We start from the raw sequence: 21,515 nt of genomic DNA on the forward strand, positions 1-21,515 counted from the left end.
AGAAAAGAAGGCAAGAGAGTCGTGATCTAAAGTCTAGGTGGAGGAAAGTCTATGTTCACACGTGGCGAGAAGGGACTGTGGAGCAAGTTCACCAAGAATAGGGCTACAAATGTTGTGAATCCAAATAAGAAACTGCTTCAAATTTTGTTCTCTTTCCCTTTGTATTCCTAAAGTAAAAAGGTGGGAGAGGGAATTGTGTGTGTGGATGTGTGCATGCAGTAGGGGAGTTTAATGGAGAGCTAGGTGCAATGAATTTATTTTACATAGACAGAAGTTTTAACTAAAACCAAGTGTTAGTAAGAACTGAGTGGAACTCTGCAGGTGCTTGAAGTCACACTAACCTGCCCAGGCAATGCCTTCCCTCCCCGCTACACACATGCGCGTGCACATGCACACATGCATGCATGTGAGCACACCTGTCAGTCGTAGTACAGTGGGCATTAAACCCTCTTGTGCTGAATTTAGGAGGTTGAGAGTCACTGATGCAGGGGTTGGGAACTGAACTCAGGTCCTCTGTGAGAATATCAAGTGCTCTTAACTGCTGGGCTGTCTCACTAGCACTACTTTCATCCCCTTCTTAGTTAAATCTCTGGTGTCATAGGGAAGAAATAACTCAGAAAAGTCATTTAATTTGCAACAAATTTTTATTGAGCAGATAGAGCATGACTCATAAAAACCAAATGAAATGTCTTAACCAAATATGTATGTTTAGGAATGCAAGTTGAGGATATGGAATGACTGATGCTACTGTGGGCCAAGCTCTGTGGTATGGACATATTTCCTGTCCTACAAAGTTTCCCATAACTGATTCAAAGAAAAAGAAGCAAACAGTATGATTATAACTAAGCAAAAAATGCATTCTGTGGGCTAGAAAGAGTAAGTACAATAATGCATGCAAATTAACACTGTTGAACTAATATACTGCCTTAGATTACTTTTATGCCATATGCCAGAGGGCCCTCAATGGAAAATCCTAGGTAGAAGGACACTCGCTCTATGTTCCTTCCACTTCTGAGTGGACCTGAATACACAGAGGTCACTGGTATTTTTATTTTTGCCTCTGTTCCATATTCTAGTGAGATTAGTTTGCCTTCAGCCTGGCCATCGAGCAGGCGTAGGAGGCCTTTGACCTCTCCTTTTTCCCACACTACTCCACTCTGCCAGAAGGAATTTGAATCTTGCACTTCACTGAAGTAGCGCTCAATTTCAGCCTTGTGAACAAGACCATTGAGACCCTTCTTCTGCCCCAGGTAGAAGAGTGTGCTTGGCTGCCTGGACCTGCACATGTGTTTGTACTGTCTCCTGAAGGATCGATTCAAGGATGAGACATACTTTTCTATTAGGGTGGAATCCTGATCAAGCTCTTTGTTTTCTGGCCAGAATAGGAGGCAGGCCAGGAAATAAGGATCAGGATATGGATGAGTTAGTCCCACAATCTGTAAGACCTCTCTGAGCTTTTGCTTCAGTGTGCTAAATGGCAAGATATACTTGGAAGTGGGCTTTAGACAACTGAGAATAATGTTGGCCAAAATGAAATTTTGTGTTTCCTTTGTCAGTGCCTTTGGCACCTGCTTGTTTAGGATATGCTTTAACAGTAAGGTATAGTTTTCCACTATTTTTTCCATGTTGGTAGCTTCTTTGTGGTTTGGGTTAAGATATTCAAGGAGTCCTGAAAATGTGTCTGCTCGCCAAGCTTTTATGCGCTTCCTACAGTTCTCCTCTTGGAGTAACAGATCTTCTTTGCCCTGTAACAAGTTGGTATCCAAATGACAGAAAAGGTCTGCATATTTCTTGAAACAGCGGCTGACTTTCTTACTAAGCAAGAGTTCTGTCAATTCTTTGGGAGTGTTCCTTGGTTTCAGAAGACCCATATAATCCAAAAAAAAATCAAAGCATCTTTTCAAATCTGACTGTAAATTCTGTAGGAGGGATGTAAATTTGTTGAGTACAACACAATATTCACCTTTTGGGTCTGAAGGGATGGTCCCCTTTCCAGACAAAAACTGTGCCATAGATTCTTTTGACATTTCATTTTCTTTATGAAATAGGGGTGTGAGCTGAAGAAGTTGAATAATGTCAAGACCTACTTCGATTTCCCCGAAGAAGCCGGCTGTGTTATATGTGTCATATCTTCTTTGGGACTTCCGTGGTGACCATGCATCAGTTTCATAGTCTTTACTATCAGTTTGTTCCTGAGAATCTTTGAAGGCTTTTGAAGCCTTTTCAGCAACTTCTAGGAAATGTGCTAGATCATCCACACTAATACTTCTACATGTGTTATTTTTACCCAGCCACTGTCGGATCTCACTTTTATAAACTTGACCAAGGGTATCTGAAATATAGGAATTCTTAGGTGCTTTCCTTTTGGCCAGATTTGCCCAGACCAGAGCAGTGCTAAAGTTCTTCTCTTTAAGATAGAAGTGTCTTGCTAAAGCTTGACAAATGAATGCATTTTGTGGGAATCGATCACTTCCTGCAGTCAAGACCTTTTCGGTTTGCTCATTCTGCAATTCTTCAATGAACGGGGAAAACAGAGTGTCTGTTTCGCCTCCATGCTCCTTGCGTTGTCTTGTAAGCAAGAGAGTTTGTACATCATGCTTAAATTTGTCTCTTCCTATTCCAGAATCATAGAATATGTTCTCTTCCAGCATATTCAGTACAATCTGACACTTATCCATTCTGTAGCTCATTTCCAGTTCTTTTAAACAGTGCATGGCAATTAGAGGGTGAATGATACGTATACCAGCGTACCTCCCATAATCTAAAACTTCTGTTCTTATTAGAAGTGTGGAATAGGTTCCCATGTTGTCTTCTATAGTTTCAGGTTTCCCATGTTTGATGGTATAAGTGATTCCCAAAAATATTTCACACTGTGATACTGAAATGGTAGAGTCTGTAACATAAGAGTTGAGTAACGCCAGGTAAGAAATGAGCTGGGCTTTCCTGCTGTGAGCATCCAGGTCCTTCAGTGTATTCTTCACTACATTCTTTATGTAAGTTGTGTCAAAATTGTCTTTCAAGATCATGAAGGAATAAAAGTTTTCACAGTTCTTATACTCCTTTTCAATTTCCTGTAGTTTGGCCTCAAAGGCCCTTTTTTCTTTGGGAGAAAGTTGATATTTTAGGGAAATGCTATCAGCTAGTTTTGCACTTTCATCTGGATTCTGAGATCTCATGCAGTTCAGGATTATTACTAATGTCTTTTCATATCTCAGACCCTTGTCTGCTATAAAGGAATTGATGGCATTCTGCAGAATGTAGGTGTTCTGTTGTTCTTCGAAGTCATCCACAAGGAGAAGAACAGGAATGTAATCCTGGTGGCTGGTAGCCTTGTAGCTGATCAGCTTGCTTACTTGTTCTCCAATCTCTACAAAATCAGTTGCTTTGTTTTTCAAGACAGCACACCGGAACTTCTGCTTTAAGTCCCAGAGAACATGCATAGCCAATGTAGTACCTCCACAGCCTGGGTGATGGTACAGGTTGATGACTTTGGCAAACAGTGGTTTAGGAGAGTCTGCACACTGTTGTATTAAAGTTGTTAGCTCTTCAAAATTATCCCGTTTTACAAAAGCTGAAGAGTAGTTTTCAGAAGAAAAATAAAAGTTCCACCAGGATACTCTGCCTCCTCGATAAAAGTGTTCTTCTCGTGATTTCTTAAATTCTAAGAATTGAGATTCATCTTTCTCTATGTCTGTGTCTCTACACTCATTTTCACAGAGGATTTCCAGTGCACTCATGATATCTTCATCCATTTTCTCAAGAATAACTGAAGAGGAGCCACAGGAAGGCAAAAATCTCCTTGAAGACTGAATCACTGATTTCAATTTGAGGATGGTATTGTTGATCAGTTCTATGTTTAAAGTGGAAATGCTATGTTTTGCTAACTCATCCTTGATTTCCAGTCTTACTTGTAGTAGATCACTCCACTGTTGGTAGATAGCTGAGTTTACACAGATACACAACATATTGTCCATTCCATTGAAAACTTGATAGAAAGCACAGAAAGTCTCAAGGAGTGGATCTTTTTGGTTTTCTACTGGAGAAAGTAGGAGAAAAACCACCAAAACCTTCCCTTTTACTATTACATTTTCATCTGTGAGGAATGAAATAAGTCTTCTAACTCCAGAAGCTCTATCTCTCTGCCATAGATGTGGCTCTAGAGGTTGACATGACAAGTCTACTCTGCCATTGCAGAAGATCCAACTTGGCTGCTCATAAAGTTTCAGAGTAGAAATTTTCTCTTCTATGGTAGTTTTTTCCTCATAGTGACTGGGTAAATGAAGGTTTGCTACTCTGCTTTCTCTGTAAGCTTTGACCACCCCCTTGATATGAGAGTAAGGATCAAAATCTAGCACAGTAAATAATTTAATTTCCTTTATAAAATCTAAGTGCTCTACTTGAGTTGGTGCACAGGTATTTGTTACAAGAATGTACCAATCATAGTAAGATTTATCAAGTGAGCCTTGGTTTCGGGTCAAAAGTTTAGACAGTTTTAGTCCTTCACTCTCTTTCTTAGCTATCATCCTAAGTTCTTCTTCTTCAGCTGCTTTTCTAGATGCTGTCCATGTCTTTAAATCCTCTAGAAATTTTTTGAACTCTCTATCCCTTTGTTTGGGATTGCTCAGGATATCCCTGGAGCTAGCTCCTTGTCTCACAAACAATGATGTATCTTTGTTTTGTTTCCATGTTGTACCTGTGTAACTTTGCATCATAGTGTAGAAATACTTGTCTTGACATAAAGAATGTTTGGGAATAACATCTACCTCAATCACAAATCTATTAGATTGTGTATTGTTCTGCAAAAGGACTTCCACAAACCTTGGTTCCCGAATACATGCCCTGGCTTCTCTGATTACACTGTCTTCAAAATACTTTGTGATCATTATGTTGAAATGGTTAATAAAGACATCTTTACTGGTGATGTGCACACCAACAATTTCTCCATGTGGTTTGTCCATTACTCCAAAATGGATAGTACCATTGGTGCGTGAATTCATACAAGCTGCTGCAAATCGGAACGTCTCATTGCTAAATTTCATCTTTATGTCCTCTTGTGTGGCTTGCTCTATGTTTGTGAAGGCTTTGAATTCATGCACTGGGTCAATCAGATTGAGTGGCCCTGTCTCAGCAACTCGTAGAATAGAATGTTCTATGTATTGTTTGACGTCATGGAAAGAATCAAAAGGGTATGGCATGCAAGACATCTGTTCTGGTTTGAGCTTATCACCTTCTGTGTCTTTAGTCACTTCATCACCTAACATGTTTTCTTTAGTAAGACTTGGTTCTTGTTCTTCATTCTGCCCTGTCTCTCTGAGACCAAGATCACGGTTGAATAAAACTGAATTTTCTTCCTCATTGTTAGTCTTTTTTTGGTGTTCTTTTGTAGAGAGTTTTTTATCATTTAATTGTCTGGAATCTTGATTACTTTCAGGGGAACTAATTAGTTTGTTATACATACGTCTTATCAGAAGTGCTGGACCCCGTGGCAAGCCCATTTCTCTAAGATCCACTTCAGTTAGTTCTTGCAGGACCATGCCTGTCACCTCTTCATCAAGCAGGATTTGAGCATATTTCTCATCAATGTTAAGGTCTTCAGTTATCCAGTTTTTTACGTCTTCTTTGGTCCAGTCTTTGATTGATTTAGGTTGAGTTACTTGTCTACTCATGTCCAAGCTTCAAAGTTGTTCCCTGCAAACAGTAATACAATATGTTAGAATTATACTTTATCATGGAAATCACACAGGCAATTTGAAATATAATCATACAAATTATATATAGATGAATGACATTTTTCAAGAATAACATAAAACTGCTTGGGAGTCATTCCATAGTATGTAGACCTAAGTATTTCCCATTTCACAGACAATTATAATTGTGATTCTAAAATAAGCAGTAACTGTTTTCCAGGTGATAAATTCCTTGTCTTTGATGATGTTCCCCTTTAGACTTATCTGTGTGGAAGTTGACATTTTGTAACTTAAAACTGGAATCTTCAATAATAAAATTACCATTTCATAGAATATATTTTAGTAAAACTTCGAATATATGAGCATCCACAAAAATTAATATTCTTAAACTCAAACTGATTAGCAAATGTGATAATGATATGAACGTGGCCAAAACAACTCAAATGAGAAAGAATAGTGTATAAGCATCATAATACCTGATCTTAAATTATACTCTAGAGTCATAGTGTAATACCAGCATGGATTTAGCACAAGAACAGTCTCATAGACTAGGGCTCCAGAAATAAATCCAATAACAGCAGTAATCTAAATTTCTACCTAACTGTTAAAATCTCATATTGAAAAAAAAAATACAACCTTACCAACAAATATCTCCTGTAAAACTGGCTATTTGGATAAGAAAGAAAAAACTAGGTGAATATTTCTAATTCAGTATAAAATCCAATTTAAAATGGATCAAAAGTCTTAATGCAAGATCTGAAACTGACTGAGGAAAACAAAGTTAAAATATTTCAAGATATAGGCAAATAGCAGATGTGGTGAAAATGAAGATACCTGAAGAGACACATAAAGAGATAAAAATATCTTTCAATCTTGCCATCTGACTGTTGAAATACTGGACCCCAAAGAAATAGGAGTTTTCCTCTAGAAAACTCATGCTGAGAGGAGAGAGAGAGTTAAATGTCTCACATTGCCTAAGTCAGGGTGACTCATTTCTCTCACCTATTCCACAGGAAAAGCTTCTGGTCTTCTGGGGTTGAGGACCAGACTGACTCTGCCTGAGTTTTGATGGAGACCACAGGAACCTGGAAACTGTTTAGGTACTGGACTATACAGACAAACTTCTCTCATTTTAATTAATATGACTCTGAGATTTTAATTAATTCTTCCCAGATTTCTGACTGCATTGACAGCTAAAAAACCGACCAGCTCCTTACCCCAAGGTAATCCACTACCCTATTAGCTCATTTGTGAACTAGTTAAGACTGCCAGATCTCTTATCAAAAAGATAAACAGGTCTACCTTGCTCACAGGCTTCACGATAAAAGATACATAAGTTAAGATATAAGCTTTCAAAGACGTTACCTTCTGTTACTTCCTTATATAAACTCAGTTTCCAGTAACTAAATGCTTCATATTTCCTCCCTTTGATATGCCACTATCCTGACATCAATCAGTAGAGTTCTTATAAATTAGCATAACCCTAATAAAACATTGCACTATAGGATCCACTTTTATAATCACAAGTTGAGTTTCCTTTGGTTATCTTTTAACTATAAACTTAAAGTGCTTCTTGTGCTAAATCTGTACTACAGCTATCATAGTTACAAATATAAGTTTCTTTTGGTTATCTTTTAACTATGGACTCAAGGTGTTTCTCTTGCTAAACTATGTGATCATTATCATATTCACAATGATGTCAAAATTTTGAGTTTCCTTTAATTGTCTTTTAAGTGTAATATATTCAGTTTACTAGACAGAAGAAGCCTTTATTGTTCCTTCTATTCAACCAAAGTTTTGTTTTGTTTTGTTTTTGGAGTTTTTTTTTCTTTGTCTTTCTTAAGCTCATCTTAAAGAATTGTCATGTTATTAACAAATTTATCTCTTTTGTAAACTTAGAAGGTACAGGAAACACTCAGATCTTCTTCTCATGGACCAAATAAACTCCATCCAGATACACCTGCCAATCAGTAGGCTAAGTTCCCATTTGCTACCTATCCAAGAGGGTGGGAGTCCTCTCCCGTGCCCTCGCCCTCACCCCCAACCACAAAACCTAAGGGTTTCAAATGTACTTTGAATTGTGCATCCAAGAAATTTTTTTCCCTAATATACTTTATTCTCTGGTCTCTCTGTGTGTGTGTGTGTGTGTGTGTGTGTGTGTGTGTGTGTGTGTGTGTGTGTGTGTGTGTTCAGCATCTTGTCAAGTCTGGAAATTTACTCAAAATCTACATCCATAACAGCTCCAGAGAAGCAACCCACAGATGCCCCAGTATACTCTCACAGACACAGATGCTTCTACTGGACATGCTCCTTCCTATCCATAGACCCTGGAGAGCAAGGAAACAGCCAAGTCTCCTATGACTTAGATCAACATCCTCATATCCATTTTCTTAAGTTTCTCAGAGACACATGGTCTCAAGTAACTAAAGATCATGAAAACCCTATTCCTGCCTTACCATAGCCTCTGTCTAGTTTTTCCTTTTTTGATTAAACCAAAATAGAGGAATGTTAGCATTCCTTCTAGGATCTGCCCCACAATTACCTGGCCAGGTATGCCTGACTTAATATAAAGGTAGCTGTTGGCCCCTTCTTCCTCTCTTACTCTCTTATCCTCTTTCTCTTTTACTCTTTGCCCCTTCTCTCCCTGCCCCATACCCTTTTCTTCCCCTTCTCCCCTCTCCATTTGTTCCTGACAGGCCACTTTCTCTCTCTCTCTCTCTCTCTCTCTCTCTCTCTCTCTCTCTCTCTCTCTCCCTTTCTCTGCCTCTACTCTCTCCTCAACTTACCCTGCATAAATAAACTCTATTCCATATTATATTCACCATATGACTGGTACCTCATGGGGAGGGGATGCCTCAGCATGAGCCCATGGGCCCAAGAAGGTACTCCGCCACCTCACTATACTGAGCTGAGCTGCTACCAAACATACTCTGGCTTTCTTTCTTTCTTTCTTTCTCTCTTTCTTTCTTTCTTTCTTTCTTTCTTTCTTTCTTTCTTTCTTTCTTTCTTTCTTTCTTTCTTTCTCTCTCTCTCTCTCTCTCTCTCTCTCTCTTTCTTTCTTTCTTTCTTTCTTTCTTTCTTTCTTTCTCTCTTCCTTTGTATGAAACATAGCATCTAGAATACATAAACAATTCTGAAAGCACCAAACCAAATAACCCACTAAACGGGCCCATGAACTGAATTAGGCAGTTTTCAATAAAGAAATACAAATAGTCAAAAATAGTGGAAAAAAAACTATCAACATATTTAGCCACCAGAGAAATGCAAATGAAAACTGTGTTGATATCCCATCTCACTCCATATGTTGGCTATCATTGAGGAAACAAAAGTCAACAGATACTGTCCAGGGTGTAGGGAAAGAGGAATCCTTCTTTCCTGCTTGGGGGGAATGATGGAAACTGGGATGGCCACTATGGAAATCAATCTATCAAAAAAACTAAAATCGGAGTTGCCATTATAAGTTCAATAGCCTCTAGGTATATAATCAGAGAACTCTAAGTCTCAGCACAGAGGTACCTGCACATTTTTGTTTATTGCTTCACTATAAACATAGCCAAGAAATGGAGTCATCCTACATGTACATCATCATCAGATGAACAGTTAAAAATATGGTGCACATACCCAAATGAATTTTATTTAGTGGTAAAAATTGTAAAAAAAAAAAAATTATACTTACAGGAAAATGAATGGATTTGTGAGTAAGGTAACCTAGGCTCAGGAAAACAAATGCCACATACTTTCTCTCATTTGGGGAACTTAGAATTTAATTTTTAAGGGTTATTTTAAAAATTCTCATTTTAATTAATATGACTTGGGACCATGTGTTTCTCTTTTATATGGGATGTTGAAAATACAAATCTTCAATTATTAAACTATAGTTTAATGTGGAGCTGGAGAGATGGCTTAGGGGATAAAGTGTCCTAGCAAGTGCATAAAAAATTGGGTTCCTCCTTGCAATCACAGAACTCAGGGAATGGATATGAAAGAAGCCCTGGAGCTTGTTGGTCAGTTTAGTTTAATTAGTGAGCCACAGGTTCAGTAAGAGGCCCTGTCTCAAAAGCTAGGATTGAGAGTTATTGAAGAAGATGCTTATATGAACTTCTGACTTCTACACACAGGTACATACATAGGGACAACCATGCATATACATGTGACAGGATTTTCCCTGTCTGAATACATTAAAATATTAGGACAACAGGAGGGCTGTGATTGGACAGAGAAAAGGGAGACAGAGGGCAGTGGTGGCGCATGCCTTTAATCCCAGCACTTGGGAGGCAGAAGCAGGCAGATTTCTGAGTTCAAGGCCATCCTGGTCTACAGAGTGAGTTCCAGGACATCCAGGACCACACAGAGAAACCCTATCTCAAAAAGAAAGAAAGAAAGAAAGAAAGAAAGAAAGAAAGAAAGAAAGAAAGAAAGAAAGAAAGAAAGAAAGAAAGAAAGAAAGAAAGAAAGAAAGGAAGGAAGGAAGGAAGGAAGGAAGGAAGGAAGGAAGGAAGGAAGGAAGGAAGGAAGGAAGGAAGAAAGAAAGAAAGAAAGAAAGAAAGAAAGAAAGAAAGAAAGAAAGAAAGAAAGAAAGAAAGAAAGAAAGAAAGAAAGAAAGAAAGAAAGAGGAGGTGGAGCTGAGAGTTGCAGAGACAGTGTCTCCAGAGAGGGAGGAGAAGCCAAGATGTAGAAGAGACAGGAAGAAGATTCTTATCGCGCATAGTTTTAAATAGCCACAGGTGATTATGAATATTATATAGGGATAGAATAATTGGGATAACTGGTCTGATCTTGGTGGACATCTTGTATCATTATCAATGGTCTCTGAAATTATTGTGTGGGTGTTTTGTGAATTGAGACTTTATTGATATTATAAATTTGACTTGTTAATTATAAGCTTCTAGAGTTTTGCTTTACTGTGGACTACAGTGGGTTTATGGCTGATAAGGAACTAGCAGCTCCAAAGACAAGTGAAACAGAGCTGGGAACACAGCAATGGGTCGCTTGGGGGGCAGGGGAGGAGGGTGATGGGGAGGGGCAAGCTAGAGACAAAGTCTGAGGGACCATGCCAGGGCAAAGAGTTGCCAGCAGTAGCCTGGGTGCTTGTGTACACAAAATCCTTTGTGAAATACCTGATTTTGTTCTTTGATTTTTTAAATTTTGAAGCAAGTCTACATGTAGCTGTGGCTGGACTGGAACCTGAGTTCCTCTGACCTTGGAATTCTGATGCTGAAATTTTAGGTGTTCCACCATGCTCAGCTGGGTTTTTATACACTTTAAGATATTTTTATAGACAGCTCAAGAGGACTTTCATGTTTACAGATTCTATTTTGTATCATAATTATTGTTAGCTTATTGGAGAGAATTAATCACTCTAATCCAAGGCCATTTACCTTGCTAACTCCCTCTTCCTGTTGAATGGTCTCCGCCACAACTTACTTCCACTCCTCTGTTCACAGTCTTGACCTTGTCATTATTATTACAGACTTGTAGACCAAACTCTGCCCTCCCTACATAAGTTCTTACATACAATTTCTAGTTTATATTACCTGAGAATATGATCTTACTAATGGACAAAGCTGTTTTATGTGCCAACACTTAACATGACAGGTCATTAGGGAAGAGCCTAATCCGTTATATTGTATAACATTGCCAAAAGGGGATGCATTTGATTCAGTTCTGGGTATTTTATTAATAGCAATCCTAAAATTAGACTAAAGTTATTATTGAAATTAGGTATGTCCTGCTCTTATTCAATATTGTATAAAACAGGGTTTTGTTTTTTTCAGACTAAGCATTCTTCTTAGACACTTCATTTTACAAGCAGTTTTAATTCTATTTTGAGAGAAGAGTATGCTGGAGCCTGAGTAGACAGGCAAATCACACATTTTGTGTACTACCACCTATGCAGCACAGACTGACAAGTGGCTTGTCCTTGGGAGTGGAGAGGGTGCCACCCTAGAAGTTTATGGGGGAGGAATGAGACTGTAGGGAGACGTGGGAATATTAAAGCTCGCCTAGGAGCATAAGACACACTAGACCAGGGAAAGTGTGCCACTCTAATCTGCCTCCCATAAGATAACAAATGTGAAGATATAGATAGATGAAACTGGAGAGCACTTTGACATCCAGGGGAGGAGTTAGGGAATGAAGAGAACACCATGAACTGGGGGGAGCAGAGAGAGACCTACCTATCACAGCAATGGGACTGATCCCACACCAACTCATCACCAGATTCCTGACAAATGTACCAAGGGTCAATGGGCAGAGAATGCCCAATGTTACTTGGGCCTCAGCTCTACTCAGTCCCTCACTGCTGATACAGCTGCCTAGTGACAGTCACCTGCTCACCAAAACTGCTGCGGAGACCAGAACCCATCATTTCCTGCTCCAAACCAGCTCTGCCCTGATCTTTGCAGCTAACTACAGTTTTGTTCAGTTATGCCTCACCTGAAGCCTGTTTCCCACAGAAGCAGATCCTTATCAATGCAGATTCTACTTATTTGTTTTCTCAGCTCTGTCCTGAAACTTCCTCAACTCTGCCATACCCTACTTCTCTAGTATTCAATCTGTAAACTGTAGATACACATACCGAGAGATATATTTCCTGTGTGCTGTGTGTTATGAGAGTTACTGTCAGTAATTGAGACTGAAATAACCTCGGCCATATTACTGAGGTAGGCAGGATCATTTGGCCAATTGATGCCATTGAACCTTGTGAATTTCTTGTCATTCAATCAACTGTGATGGATGCCATGAAAAGGCAAAAGGATGTTGGTCTATGTTTCTGGCACACGGTGTGCATGATAGTACTTCTGACTGCTTTCATAACGCACATTTATACATTAGCTAATACTCGCAACCTCAGTTTCCCAGTGCATCCTGTTTTGAGTTCCTCTCCTGCCTGCTGCCGTCACTCCGAGCCACATACCCTCACTTTGAGTATTCTAATCAACTTACAGCTATTTATTTTGATGCTCTGGTTTTATCCCAACCTTCTCCTGTTTTCAGCATAGTAATTAACACGGTTTTGTGGAGCGTGAGCGGAATCCCTAGACTCAAAAAACTTTACAATGCCTTCTCATTTCACTTGAGTCCAAGCTGAATACTCAATGTTCTACAGGCTCTGTCCATATGCTATGCATAGGACATCTCGGCCTCTGCTCTGTTCCAGCCACTGGCTGCTCTCTGCATACCAGCCTACTGCAGGATAGGCCTCACGAGCTATTCCTCTGCTCAGACTGCTCTTTTCCTCACACCTACACTGCTTCTAAATCCATCGGGGCCTCTGGATGCTTTTGACAACGCTTAACATTAAATAAGACTCTCCTCTCCTTCCTCTAGAGTTTCCATGCAGTCTTCCCTGTCTCAATTTTCCTTCTTAAGATCTATACACAATATGTTTTACTTAATTGACTTTCTCATCCTGTCTCAGAAACTAAGATACAACATGTAGAAAATAGAACATTTTTTATTTCTCATTCACAGGTGCATCCCCAGGGCCCAAAAATTGTTGAATGAAGAAATTGCAATTTTCAAGTATCAAAATTATATTTTATTTTTTGGAAATTCATGGTTGAGCAATTTCTGTGTTGCAAAGTACTTGGAAACATCTTCATTTTATTACCTGGAGACAAGATCTAACTTCTAACTTCTAAGCTAACTATTCACCATAACTAAGAGAAGAATCTTCTTTTTAAAAGAGTAATTGGTAGAGCACACACCCATAATCCCAGCACTCTGGGAGGCAGAGGCAGGCAGATTTCTGAGTTTGAACCCAGCCTGGTCTACAGAGTGAGTTCCAGGACAGCCAGGACTATACAGAGAAACCCTGTCTCGGAAAAAAAAAAAAAAAAAAAAAAAAAAAAAAAAAAAAAAAAAAAAAAAAAAAAACAAAGACAGAGAGAGAGAAAGAGAGAGAGAGAGAGAGAGAGAGAGAGAGAGAGAGAGAGAGAGAGAGAGAGAGAGAAATTGGTAAACATATACTCTTCAGGGACCTAGAGCCCTGTCATGAACCCTAGTTTCCTTATCAGCTGTGGTTTACCTAATTGACGCGCCAAAGAGCATGTTTTGGACATGCTTTCCTTTGGAGGAGGTCTCTTTCTATCTAAAATTGTCTGTCAGCCCTTGCAGTTCTGGGAAAACAGAACCTCATTTGAAAAGGATCCTGTCATGCTTGGCCCAGTGGCCCTAGTCTGTCTTCAACTGCTTCTGCTGACCTGAACTGCATCAACTGCACAGACTGAAGAGAACTCATGAATGAACGCAAGTGCATTGCACAAACTTCATTGACTGAACTGAGTCCCAAGTGATTGACTCTCCCTGACGTCTCTTTCCTTTGTTATTCTCCTAAGAGTTGGGTGTCTTCTATCTCTGACACTTTCTGTCAAATCTTTCTCTGAGTTATCATTTTTTTCTGTCTCCCAATTGGACATCACTTTTAAAGATAGCTACTTTCTTCTACAAACTAATCTTACCTTCATTGTTAGGGATTAAAAGTGCATACTAAGGGTGTGTCTATAGTTAGATCACTCAGTCCTAAACTGCCTTTAGATGTGAATCCTTGCCAGAGAAGTTCTTTTGTTGTATTAAAATTCTTCTGTATGTGGTGTGTCTGCCTACCTGTATGGGGTATGTTAGTGTGAGCTGTGGGACTGGTGGGACCCCTGTTTTTGTATTAGCTTACACAATGGCACCGTCCCTTCATTGTGTCCTTTACTGGTTGAATCACAGGGAAATGGAAGCATCCTTCTCAAATACAGTGACTGTTCTCCCCATGTCTGCTATCATTTTATTTTTTCCTTATTACAGAAGCTTCCTCATTGTTCAAGGATGAAGATCTGGGTAATTTAGTGATACTCTGACTAAAATTACAAAGTTAAAAACAAGCAAACAAATCAAAACAAAACAAAACTAGTTGGGATATTTTTCCATGCCAGAGTCCTTGCTTAGCAAGTACAGGGTCCTAATTCAACTCCAAGCTCCGCCCCCCCAAAAAAGAAAAAGAAAGATGTAACCCTTTTACAACACCACAAACTTCCTCAGCTCCCCACCTCTACAATGGTGGTTAAAAAGTAATGCAATATTTTGTAGGCTACCCTCTTCCCTCATTTTTCTCTCCCTCTCTCTTTCTCTTTCTCTCCCCTCCTCCCTTTCATGCTGGGAACAGAATCATGTGGTAGGCATGTACTCTACACGGGAGTTACATCCTAATCTTGCAACTACTGTATTTGTGACACTTGCACGCGATTTTTCTTTCCCTTTTCCCTCCGTCAGTCTGAAAAACATTTTATATGTCCACGTAGCACAACGCAGAAGCTACGCATTTATTGAGTTCAAGGCAGCAATGGTTTTAATAAAGAAGTATTCATAACACCTCCACATAATCCCTTGGCTCTTTTTATGACTTCAGCTTTAAATTCTGGATGGACTGTAGGAATGCTTTTAAAACATGTGGGCTTTTGACGCTGAGCAGAAAGCCACGTTGTGTGTATGTAGGGGAAGAAATTGTTACCAGGAAAGATATCTGATGGTTAAAGTAAGTCTCTTCTCTGCCAGGCTGTTCTGCAACAGGGGGCGATGTGAGGGAAACCATAGATGGTTTTGTTCACCTGTTTCAAAGGAAACTCACAGGAAACCTCTGTGTTAACATGGGAGAGGATGCTGGCTGCTACTTGGAGAATCTTCCCCTGTATACTTAGGCAGACTGAGCAATTCTGGGGTTCCGTTTTCTAATTAGTACTCAATTCTGCAATCTGGTCCCAAAGAACTTTCATTTTTGTCGATCTTTGAGGATCGACAGTGTAAGAGAAGCAGGTCTTCATGGCTGCTGACTTCAAGTCAGCTAGGCCTGAGCAACAGCCCAGCATTCCTGCCTTAAGACCTGGCTGGAGCCCAGCAGGGCACACCCATCTCCAGCCTGGCTGTAGTCCAGCAGGGTACACCCTGCCCTCTCTCATCAGGAGGACAGGAAACTGTACAACACTTAGTTTCAATTTCCTGAAGGGTTGATTACAGCAATGCTTCTTCTTTTTTTCCAGAAAGACTCAATGAAAATGGTGACTAAGCTCTGCAAGTTTCTGTCCTGGATTAGATGTAACTTTTGAAATGCTACACAGGATAGAGTTTATAGCTGATTATACTGTTTTATATCATTTAGTATGCTTAGATTCTTGATCATCCCCAGTCTGCAGACCCTTGCATCTCCAGAGTACTCTATATGTTCTCTCACCAGGCTGTCTGCAGTCAGCACTAGGCCCAGCTAACAGTACATGCACAAAAGAAATGATACTTCTCTTTCCTTCTAGAATATTTAATAAGAAATAACATGCATTTGAAAGTGTTAGGATTCTGTCTAAACTCCACCCCACAATTACCCCACAATAGCCAGGTATGCCCCTCCCCACAGTTGCCTGGCAACAGCCAGGTAGGCCTGGCCTATAAAAAAGGTGCTGGCCCCCCTCCTCTCTCTACACCTCTTGGCACTCTCACCTCTCTCCTTTCTGGCCCTCTTGGGCTCTCTTCCTCTACCCCGTTCTCTCTAAGTGGTCATGGCTGGCCTCCACTTCTCTCTCTCTCTCTCTCTCTCTCTCTCTCTCTCTCTCACCCTATTAACTCCCATCCTCTGCCCTGAATAAACTCTATTCTGTACCATGTCTGTGTGTGTCTGGTCCCTCTGGGGAAGGGATGCCTGGGCATGGGCCCGCTGGGGCACCACCTTCCCTCACAACGCCGTATACCACATTCTCTAAACCTCTTTCTCTTTTTATGATCAGAAAAGAATGCATATGCAATTTAAGAGATAAGCTTTAGTTTTCAGAATTAGGTTTTATTTGTTTTAGAGACAGGGTCTCATATAGCTTAGGAGGGGGACACAGTCTCACTATGTAGCTGATACTGTGCAACTGATATGTTGCAATTGCCTTTAGACAAAGAAGAGAATAAGCAACCCTTTAAATGTTAGAAACTTGCCAAGCCTTTCCTGGAGACTTCCTCTTATATAAGAAACTTGAGGTATGTGTTCTTGGAGCTATTTGCTTTAGAATGTGGCAGAATCACATTCCGTAAGTCAACAGGAAGCAGATATGAATGCAAGACAGAACTGGTCTTCGAAAAGCTTTCCTAAAAATGTATTTGTCAAGAATATATTATATCAAATGAACAAAAACACCAGCAAAGTGAATATCACAGTAAATTAAGATGCAGCCAAATGGATGACTGGATTGTTTCTCTGGGAAACATTTATGGTACAGGTTCCTCCCTTTCTACCCCAAGCATTTTTAGACATTGCAGAATAGTGAAAGGGGTACTCTTTGTCTAGATGGCATCTTTTCCCATGCTTAAACAGTTTTAATAAAATAAACACCCAGTAGCATGTTGCAAGCTTGCTTTTCTCCTTAGCTACACATTACTTGCACTGTGAAGTAAATCTTCAGGGAAGATATACTCAGCATCACCTGCCGTCTCTCCCTGCCAGTCCAAACCCCTGCTATGGACTCTCCTGAATCTTAGGTAAAGCTCAACAGCTCAGTTTCCCCCTGGTCATTTTTAATCCCTTCACAGGCTTTTCCAAATCCCCCTGGAGACTGGCTTACAAATGCCAGTGACATCATGCAGGGCTGCTGCTCCTTCTCCCCAGTGACTTCCATCTGATGGACAGTGTAAGGCCTTACATGATGCCGCTACCCCTCTGGCATCACAGCGTTACAATGCTTTCTCATCTCTCTGAAGCAGATCTAGCTGCTTGGCCCTCTTGCTGATTCTTGTTACAGACAGTACGCTGTTTGCAGATGTTTCCAACTGTTTGGGACCCTGGAATTTCCTTGCATACCCATGGTTCTTGGTTCCAAACATTTTAAAGGTTATTATTATTATCAAATATTACCTATTAATGGGGCACTGATTGGCTAGCTTACCATCCTAATCTATCAGCATTTCCCATTCCTTTTCTGGATTTATTTATTTATTTATTTATTTATTTATTTATTTATTGAGTACTTATTGTTGGGGGTAAATGGGAGAAAGCTATCCGAGAATCATTTTAGTGGTGATAGGATATAGGCAAGATTAGACCAGATTAAAAATATATAAAGGCAGGTTAATTAGGAGGCAGCTCTGGTGGGGTCACTGAGCTCACAGTTGGAAGTCAGTCAGTGAAGTCACACATCCAAGCTAAACCCGGGGGATTTACAGGCCTTGGGCATGGGGTGGTGACTTAGAAGCTGAGAGCTGGGACTGTGCCCATATATGGTCAAAAACTAAGCCACTGGATGGTACTCTTGGGTAGGTTGTAGAAAACTCAAAGACAGGGAGTGACTACATGCTTGCCTGGAGTTTTCAGCAAGCAGGTAAGGGAGTTTTCTTTGTGAGCTTGGGATGGCGGGAAGGAGGGCAAACAGCCATTCCCAGCTTGTGCAGTGCCTGAACAGGGGTTCAGGCTAACAAGTGTTCCATTCATTAGGCAAAAACAAGGTCCAAAGTTTCTATCAGCTGGTCACAAAACAAACAAACAAACAAACAAACAAACAAAAACCCCAAGGTTTTAGGAAAAGTCAGGACGAAGGATCAGCTTATTTTTTTCCTGCAGTCCTTAGAAGTGTCCAGTTCTAGACATGCTTTTTCACCTTCCTGTTGGGCACTCAATCCCAGAGACTACTCCTTCTTCTACAAGGTAACCCTGGAAGAGGTTCTATGCCCTTGGTTCAGGGCCTCAGTGAATGCATACGGGAGAATCTGGCCTCCCTGCAGTGGACTTGCCCCTTTCCACAAACTCACTCAGGCAGGGTCAGAATTAGTGTAGATTTCCAGTCGAAAGCACTCAGTTAAATATTTAATCCACCACCCTCCCTCTGCTAATCTAGAAGGCTAGGGCCAGACTTCCTCTTTGCATTTATCTGAAAGGGGACACAGAAAATCCAATAGGACTCTTCTATTCGAGGAAGTGGTGCACATCAGGAATTTCCTCTGCAGACATTTATTGTTTTGTTGCTACTACATGGACTGTTTTCGATGATTCAAAAACCAGAGGCTGCCGATAGTCACCAAAGGGATAGACAGATTCTCAGACAGAAAACACCTTGACTCCCTGAATCTCAATCCTGATAAGTGGAACACTTTGTCTCCATGTGATATACTAAACCCTTCAAAAATTCCCTTAGAAACACTAAAAATGTCAACAATTCCTCAACCTGCTTGCAACATTTCAAGCTGTTCAGAACATAATTCTAATCTATGATATTCATTCAGTGAAGCTTTTAAAAAGCCTTGGCCCTTGACAAATTTTAAGAACCTCTGAACGTTTAGTGTTGGAACAAAGCAAATCAAATTGCTATGGTAAGTTTGAACAACTTTTGAGAATATCAAGTCGTTAAATCTTTGCTCCTTAAACCACTTAGCTTCCTGTTTTAAAGTGTGAACAAAATTCTCCTCATTACGTTAAATATCCAAGGCAACTACAGAATGCCACGCTCAAGAGAACTTGGCCTTTTAAACTCTCCAATGCTAAGCAAGAAAGGCAAATGTACCTTCCCCTCAGGGGTCCAAGACAGCGCCCTTGTTCTCCAAGCCCTGAGGAGGACTGCTTAAAGAAACAGAAACTTCCCAGTCATAGATGCAGCGCCACTGGGCTATGCACTCTGATGATCCCAGGAACTGAAACGAAACTCAAGCAAGATAGCTTTGTTTTTGTGAAGAACACACTAACACAACAGAACACAAGAAAAGAAAACAACACCACCAACAAACCCGGCACCACTTCCTCAGCTCCCTTGCTGTCTGAAAGAGATGTAAAGAGAAAATTTAAATGGCTAGCTCTAGAAGATGTTGCCTTTGATGAATTGCAAACAAAAGCAGGGGGGGGAAATCTTACATTATGTAGAAAGGAAGGTAGAAATTGACATTATCACCCAGGACCCCGGGTTCCACCACAACTTCTTGTTTAAATTTGCACTCCTTTTGCATTATGTCTCCTTCTTTCTTATCTGCCCATTTGGCATGATGAGGAACCCACTCATTACCCTGACCAGTTCTCACAGTTCTAATCATATTTAACAGACCATTTCTGTCTAGGAAAGCATTTCCACGTTAGTATCAGTTAAATATACTCCTACATATGTAATGTGCTGCTGCTACTAATTAACGTAATATTTTATACATAATGGTTCACTTTAAATTGATTGATTCAAAAATACAGCTAGAACTTTTAGAAATAGTACTCTCATGGGCATAAAAATGAAGAACGATATTGTGATTCAGAAACTTACCAGTTTCCTGAAAACTTGATTACTCCAGAAGCTTGAAAGCAGTAAGTTTAAGCTGTGTTTTATTTTTCTTCAGATACAGTTCTCAGGATACTGTTCAGAAACAAAACCCCTGGGTTGTTAAGCTGCAAAGCTCTCTGCCTGCGATGCTCAGCCTCTGAGGATGCCGTGCAGAATCAGAATGAGGAAGTAGTTTCAGTTTTGTTCTTGCTCATAATCTTGAAAAGGGACTTTTTTATAGGGCTGGTGACTGTAGCCCAATGGTAGAGTACTTACTTAGTATGCATGAGGCTCTGTGTCTGGTCTCCAGTGCTAGAGTGGACAGAAGACAGATTTATAAATACATTATAGAAAATTATCAGTAAATGTGTACCATGAATAACAATTTTTCACCAGGAATATTTTTAAATCACAAGAGCTAAGACACTGGAGAGAGCACAAATACGAAGAAAACAGAAATTCCAGAAAAAATTACAAGCTTTGATTAGGTATGAGCTAAGCACCTGTTATGGGTTGAATTATATCTCCTCCAAAATCATATACCAAAGTTCTAATTCTAAGACTATGTAAGGTTTTATTTGCTTGTTTACACAACAATAGGAATTAAATTATTGACAATCTTTCAGGCTTGACTAATGAACAATCTGAATCTGAAACAAAGCAGAAGCCTTTTATAGTGTGTGTGTGTGTGTGTGTGTGTGTGTGTGTGTGTGTGTGACAGCACCGGTGCTGCCACAGTACCAAGTATCGGGCTTAGGCCTGGGCAATTAACAGAAAACACAGACACGGGTCATTCTGTAAGGAGAATGCCAAAGCTTTACTGAGGGACCAGCAATATATACTAGAAGCCAGGGAAAACAAAAGGAAAAAAACAATTATAGCCATAGGTTAGGCACCAGGGAGGTCCCTAGCATACTGGGTGGGAAAACTGGAATCAACCTAAGTTGCAGGATGTTTTGCTCTCAGGAAACCTGTGCAAACAGCTCAGCTGGGGGCACTGAACTAAGCTTAACGATGCCCAACGTCCTTATATGCCTTCCTGCTCTCTTTCAAATTCATGGTCTCTTTTTTAAAACACTGTTATTACATGTATACATATATACATAAAAATTCCCATATATAAGCTGTTCAGTCCATATAATGCTACCTGCATGTGTGTTTCCAGATCTGACTGTTTGACATTGGACAGTTGATTGGTGAGATCCTCCTTGGGGAAGGCCACTTCTCCCATTCCCAGCCTTTCTTGGTTGCCTATAGTTCTGTGAGCTTTAGGTATAAGAGTGTTTTTGTAGATGTATCCATTGGTAAGGAAGGGCTCTTTAAGGAGAGGGGTAATGACAGGATAGAAGTTGTAAGGAATAAATGTAAGCAATATAAAAGAAATTACAAAGGTAACCCAGCCCAGAATATGTGAGTGTGAAATGGCTGAGGAATCGCCCTGACTAGGTGAACTCTTCACTTTTAATTGACTAAAAAGATACCATGAAGACCAAGTCTGGAGAGTGTGTGTGTAGACTGATAAGCCTACTGTCAGATAATGTGGTGCTGCAGGCCTGAGCTGAAAGAGACTTAAAAACCCTGGTCT

General features: G+C 40.1%; 1 protein-coding gene across 2 annotated transcripts; it reads right to left on the reverse strand.

The window, feature by feature from the left end:
- Positions 1 to 625: 625 nt before the first annotated feature.
- Positions 626 to 20,123, reverse strand: Samd9l (sterile alpha motif domain containing 9 like). 2 transcript variants are annotated; one of them, XM_052173199.1, is made up of 3 exons: positions 19,934 to 20,123; positions 19,196 to 19,322; positions 626 to 5,688 (listed from the first exon to the last, which is right to left on the reverse strand). In XM_052173199.1, the coding sequence occupies exon 3, from the start codon at positions 5,664 to 5,666 to the stop codon at positions 927 to 929; it is 4,740 nt and encodes a 1,579-aa protein (XP_052029159.1). In that variant the 5' UTR covers positions 5,667 to 5,688; positions 19,196 to 19,322; positions 19,934 to 20,123; the 3' UTR covers positions 626 to 926. The 2 variants fall into 2 exon arrangements, with proteins under 2 accessions (XP_052029159.1, XP_052029158.1); XM_052173198.1 differs by lacking the exon at positions 19,196 to 19,322.
- Between the last annotated feature and the right edge of the window lie 1,392 nt (positions 20,124 to 21,515).

Source organism: Apodemus sylvaticus, chromosome 2 (genome assembly GCF_947179515.1).
Source record: "Apodemus sylvaticus chromosome 2, mApoSyl1.1, whole genome shotgun sequence".
NCBI classification, from domain to species: Eukaryota; Metazoa; Chordata; class Mammalia; order Rodentia; family Muridae; genus Apodemus; species Apodemus sylvaticus.

Bases quoted from the DNA above. Each gene is read 5' to 3' on its own strand.
- Samd9l (XM_052173198.1), bottom strand. From the start codon at position 5,666: ATGAGTAGACAAGTAACTCAACCTAAATCAATCAAAGACTGGACCAAA.